The sequence below is a fragment of the Solea solea genome, chromosome 17, assembly GCF_958295425.1.
Source record: "Solea solea chromosome 17, fSolSol10.1, whole genome shotgun sequence".
Classification (NCBI taxonomy): domain Eukaryota; kingdom Metazoa; phylum Chordata; class Actinopteri; order Pleuronectiformes; family Soleidae; genus Solea; species Solea solea.
Window position 1 is genome coordinate 15763979 of NC_081150.1, and position 6130 is coordinate 15770108.

At 40.4% G+C, this 6130-nt stretch overlaps 1 protein-coding gene across 1 annotated transcript; it reads left to right on the forward strand.

The window, feature by feature from the left end:
• The first annotated feature begins 616 nt into the window (after positions 1 to 616).
• On the forward strand, positions 617 to 3627 carry cnr1 (cannabinoid receptor 1). The gene is made up of 2 exons (XM_058614376.1): positions 617 to 1008; positions 1685 to 3627. Exon 2 carries the CDS (start codon positions 1719 to 1721, stop codon positions 3126 to 3128), a length of 1410 nt encoding a protein of 469 aa, XP_058470359.1. The 5' UTR covers positions 617 to 1008; positions 1685 to 1718; the 3' UTR covers positions 3129 to 3627.
• Positions 3628 to 6130: the final 2503 nt, after the last annotated feature.

Here is a 6130-nt window from a genome sequence, read left to right on the forward strand (position 1 = left end):
TTGTGTCACTATGACATTTAGAGTCCATTTAGAGACAGTTGAAGTGTCTGCCCAGGTGTGGTGTGTGATTTGAGTGAACTAGCCCTTTAAAAATCAACATTAAAATTAAAAAAGTCTTTAAAATCATGAGAGGTGAGAGTGTTTTGCCAATTAGAAAGTGCATTTAAAAGACAGGGAAGGACCGTCAAGAGCCAACTGTCTTTCGAAAACATATAGAAATCATATTTAAAAACAAGATTATACAGAATAAACAGAACACATGAGCAGGAGAGAAATCAAAGAAAGCGCATGTACAATTCCACTGCCCCAGGAAGTTTCTGTTCCATTTTTGGTGTGTACTAAAATTTAAAAGCAAGTGTTGGGTTTTGTGTTTCAGGAAACCAACATGGTCATTCTCTGCTGTTGTCAATATGCTTTGTGCTTTTATTGTGCTGCTTCTATTCTTTCTTTTCTTTTTCTTTTTTTTTTGTCCAAGCACATCTTCTGCAAAGACGCAAAGGCTTTTTTGTGTGAGCCTTCCTCCTCCTCCTCTTCCACCTCCTCCTCCTTCACCACCACCGTCGTCTGCCTTGTTCCTATGCACTTGACAGCTTCGTGAGGGTTGGGCAGATGAAGCTATATGGGAACACGTGACACGGCTTGTAGGAGCGACGCTTCATAAGTGCGAAAACACAGAGGCGATAGAGGCTGGAGAGACTCTGGAGTCAGAAGCAGCAGCAGCAGCAGCAGCAGCAACAGCCTGGATCCATCGGAGCAGGAGCGCGCACTCCAAGAGCAGCCAACGCTTCTACAGACGTTTGGGAAGAAAGAAAAAAAAACAAAAAAACTTATTTGACTCATAAAATTAGAAAGACAGACCAATGATCATGACAGTGATGGTGGTTTCATTCTAACTCATGCACACTGGTTGTCTCTCCCTTTATGTAAGATCTGTGGAGGATGCGCTTCTGACTTGGATTAACGCGCGGTGATAAAGGGCGATTCTGCGCCTTTGACAAAATATGTAAGGTAAAGAAGCACTTTTTTTTGCCTGCTTTAAAACGTTTCATTTACTTTTTTAATTTATAGATATACATATTGTTTTAACAGCTTTATATTAGTGCGTTTTTTATCATTTTTCAGTGATCAGATTTCCATTCAAATAACAAAAATGTAGTAATAATTTCAGTTGTAAATATGTATGTATTTACTGTCACAGTAAATTAAGCTATTGAAATCTATGCATACATTTTGTAGATATTTCATTACAAATAGCAAAATAGAGTGTTCCAGATGTAATTCGTCTATTAATCATTCAACATGTAGTTCTAAATCTCATATTATTATTGAATTATTATTTTTAAACTGCCTCTTTTTTTGTATGAGTTATGTGTGTAGTTTAGAATTCCTGATTTTTGAGAAGTAAAAGCTCATGGATGAATACGTCCACACGTTGATAAACAGGGTTGCGTGATTCAATCCAATCTCGGGATCTAAAGTATGTAAAAACAAAATCTAGAATTCTGAATTGTGCTTATCTCTCAGTATTTGCCAAGAAAATGTGGTTTTAGAAGTCAGAAAGTGTTCATTGGAGATTGCACTGCAGTGATGTCTTGCAATAACATGCAGAGGATAATTTTGATTTGATGATTAGATTTCCTCATAATTAAGGAAGCGTCTGAAATGTCTGTCATCAATTTTGTAGGTTGCCCACTGCAGTATAACCCTCAGACACAGCCATGAAATCTGTGCTGGATGGTGTGGCAGACACCACCTTCCGGACTATCACATCTGGTTTACAGTATCTGGGCTCCAATGATGCCAATTATGACAATCCCACCAGTGATGTAGACTTCAAGGGCAGCTTCTCTCTGCAGAAGCCCTTATCTGCGTTCCGCAGCAACTCCTTCCCCAACAAAGTACCTGCAGATGAGGAGCTCATCCTCAAGGGCATTCCCTTCTTCCCCACCAATGCCACAGACTTGTTTGGCAACCGGAGCACGTTCAGAGATGAGTCTGACACGATACAATGCGGGGAGAACTTTATGGACATGGAGTGTTTCATGATCCTGACTCCCAGCCAGCAGCTGGCTGTGGCTGTCATGTCTCTGACTCTGGGGACCTTCACGGTGCTGGAGAACCTGGTGGTGCTCTGCGTCATCCTACAGTCCCGCACCCTCCGCTGCCGGCCGTCCTACCACTTTATTGGCAGTCTGGCTGTGGCTGACCTGCTGGGCAGTGTCATCTTTGTCTACAGCTTTCTGGACTTCCATGTTTTCCACAGGAAAGACAGCCCTAATGTTTTTCTCTTCAAGCTGGGTGGAGTCACGGCGTCGTTCACAGCGTCTGTGGGGAGTCTTTTCCTCACAGCTATCGACCGCTACATCTCCATACACCGGCCTCTTGCCTACAGGCGCATTGTGACACGGACCAAGGCTGTCATAGCCTTTTGTTTGATGTGGACCATCTCCATTGTCATCGCAGTGTTACCTCTGCTGGGCTGGAACTGTAAGCGTCTCAACTCTGTGTGCTCAAACATATTCCCTCTCATTGATAAGAACTACCTGATGTTCTGGATCGGTGTAACCAGCGTGCTGGTTCTTTTCATCATCTACGCCTACATATACATCCTGTGGAAGGCACACCACCATGCTGTGCGCATGCTGAGCCGAACCTCCCAGAAGAGCCTCGTCGTTTACTCAGCAGATGGGACTAAAGTGCAGACCACACGCCCCGAGCAGGCACGCATGGACATCCGATTGGCCAAGACCCTGGTGCTCATCTTGGTGGTGCTGGTCATCTGCTGGGGCCCGGTGCTCGCCATCATGGTCTACGACCTCTTCTGGAGGATGGACGATGACATCAAGACAGTGTTTGCATTCTGCAGCATGCTCTGCCTGCTCAACTCCACCGTCAACCCAATCATTTACGCCTTGAGGAGCAAGGACCTGCGGCACGCCTTCCTCAGCTCGTGCCGCGCCTGCACTAGCAGTGCTCAGCAGCTGGACAATAGCCTGGAGTCAGACTGCCAGAACAGAAATGCCAACATTTCTGCCAACAGGGCTGCAGAGAGCTGCGTGAAGACCACTGTGAAAATAGCCAAAGTAACAATGTCAGTGTCAACTGAAACGTCTGCAGAGGCTGTCTAATTGGCCTTCACTGGGGGGAAACTGTGTAACTGTCATTCAAACACAGTGATGCAGAAGTTAGATGTTCCAGAGAATTAAAGAGAAATCTCTCCTGTTGATTTACATCCTCATGTAGACACTTTAGTGGTTGCATTGTTTTACGTTTGTGTGTGTGAGTACATAGTGTGCCAAAGTGCCAAATGGTATGGCAAGTTCATAGAAAGGACTCATCGTAAGAAAGGATCCTGAGTCTGCTGTTTACCATAAGACTTCATGATATCCAATTAGTGAAGGCATATTATATTTTTGTACTGTGAATTCAGGTTTTGAAAACAATATATCTTCATTTATGGGATAAGGGGCTACTGACATTTTTAATTAGAGCTGTTTTTCCTGTGTCATTAAGACTTTAACATGTGTCTTGCACCATAAATAATAATAAAAAATTAATCCTTCAGCCTTGACTTTCTGCAGGCTTAATGTAAAGGTTGCTTTGAGAGATTTCTAGAGGCAAATGTGGAGGGGGAAAAAATGCACAAATGACTCTAATGTTTATTCCCAAATTTGTCATTAAACATGTCTCTCTTTTGTACTTCTGACAACACTCGGCGAGTGGCAAATTCTGTGAAGAGATTACGAGAAACTAAGGGTAAATCATGCTCGAGATAAAATAATAATAATAACAATGATAATAATAATAATAAAAAAATATAAAACAAAAACATGTATCACCATCACACAATAAACTCTAATGAGATGGAGGTGAATGAATTCACAGCTTGTGAGTATGGTGGACGTCCCTGTTCAGCTCTGCACTTGCTATAGCTGTTAGACCTCTGGAGTAATGTGTCCGTTTAAATGTAAACCTAACAAATGTACGGTGTTATCTTGCAAAAAATAAAATAAAAAAATAAAAAAGTTAAAAAAAATCCACTCATTCAGCTCCACAGCAAGCTTTGGCTAAAAACTTGAACATGTTCATTGAAACTGGATTTGGACACAGCGTGCTGGACACTACTGTGACAAACTCAAGTGGTGTCTGATGATAGCTGCTTTTCATTAAATGTAGGGTATTCAACGTGTGTGCATGTGTGTGTGTGCCAGAGAGAGAGAGATACATTGTGACTTGGTGATATGTTTTCCAAACCAAACTCAAGCCTTTTGATCATTGCAGTGAAATGTTTTAGTGCTACTGTTGCAGTGGGACATAATTTTTTTTTTGGGGGGGGGGACAAAAGCAACCCACGCACAGGCCTGTAGTGAAGTACTTTTAATGTAACTCTAAATCTAGATATGTCCTCTGTTAATTTTAACGTAACTAAGCAAAGACACAAAGGGACGTTTTCATTGGCTGCCGGTAAACGGAGTGGAGAAGCTTGTGTGAGAGCCAGTAACTGACCTAACAAAAGAGAACTTGAGAAGATGTGATTTTTTCTTTCCTAACAGGTGATGTTGTACTTTTAATTTGAAGAGAAAAAAAAAAACCTCACAGCACAATTGTTCTGTAGACATTTATCTAGGTGTAAAATTATCCAGACAGCTGTTAATCAGTATGCTTTGCTGCCTCTTGTATTACTGAGTATTGAAGATCAAAATGTCAACTGTAAAGTGGCTTCTGTACAGTGCTGTGTGATGACGAATCTATGATGTAAAAAAAAATTTAAATCACAATCAATCAAGTGTTTTTAGTATTGCTGTTATCCAACTTTTGAATAAAGTCAGAGCTGGTTGTCATTTCACCTGCAGTCATTCGATTGATTATTTGATGATGGGGAACATGAGGGCTCATTGCACAAAAGAACAGACACTGAGTCGAGGCCAAAAGTGATGTTTTAGTGCCCCCTAGTGGAAGTTATAACCCTGTTATTGTTGGCAATCCTCCTGCTTTGCAAAGTGGAAGCAAACAGCCACCACAGCATCCTGTGATGGCAACATCTGCTCACTTCTTTTTCATCATTTGGCTCAGAGTAATCAGGAAATGGCAACATCTGTTCACACAGACGTAAAAGGACATTTTGTTCATTTATCGACCAAATATACTTCAGTGTGACGGGAACTGTGGAGGTTATACTCTGTCATGTGTGAAAGGCTGCAATTAGGACTGAAACCAATTCCTCAAATAAATGAAATACCAGAGCAGATACAATTAGCGGCTCATTATTTGGTCACTTTACAGAAACATATCCAGCAGCTTTTTTTTAATTACTTTCTTTTGAACTCAACAACATCAACCTGGACTTAATTTTAATTTTTAATTGTTTTGCATTTTATCTAAGCGGCCAAAAATAATCATCTGACTTAATTATCTAATTATCTGGTTGTAGAAGCTGGTACCATTTCTCCCCTTTAGCCTATGTAGCTAAAGTGTAACATCATTATTTAAGAATTCATATAATAAAATATAGAATTTGCCAACTTACCAGTTTGACAGTGGAGGATATTACACAAAAAAATACAGTTAAGTAAAGCATCATTAGTTTCTTAGGGTAGTGTATGTTTAAGATAACTGTATATGAAGGTTAAGGTGATTGAAAAAGTGCTACCGATTTAAAGTAAATGCCTCCAGACAGAGTTGTGCATGTACTAGGCTTTAAATAAAAAAGAGTAATAAAAATAAGGCATAATTATTATAATGTAAAGGCCCCTTACAAAGTATAGCAGGCCACTTTCAAGTAAAGTTAAACAAAAATATACACTAGAAAAATACGGCTACAACAAAAAACCATGCTATACAATACACAATATCACCAAAACTTAATTAACGGATCCTTACAAAGTTGCAACTATGATACGGGAAGTTTCGTTAAATATAAAACAGATGCTTCAACTGTTTAAAGTTTTAGGCGAAACTGAAACTTCGTCGTGTTTTTTTGTACCGTTCCAAAACAAAACACATTTTTAAAAAAGAGCTTTTGCGGGTCCATGGGAGATGTAGTATTCCAACGTATGAAACAACAAAAGAAATCGACAATAAAACTACAAGTACCAACAGGGGATTGTATACTGCGCAGGCGCACAACTGG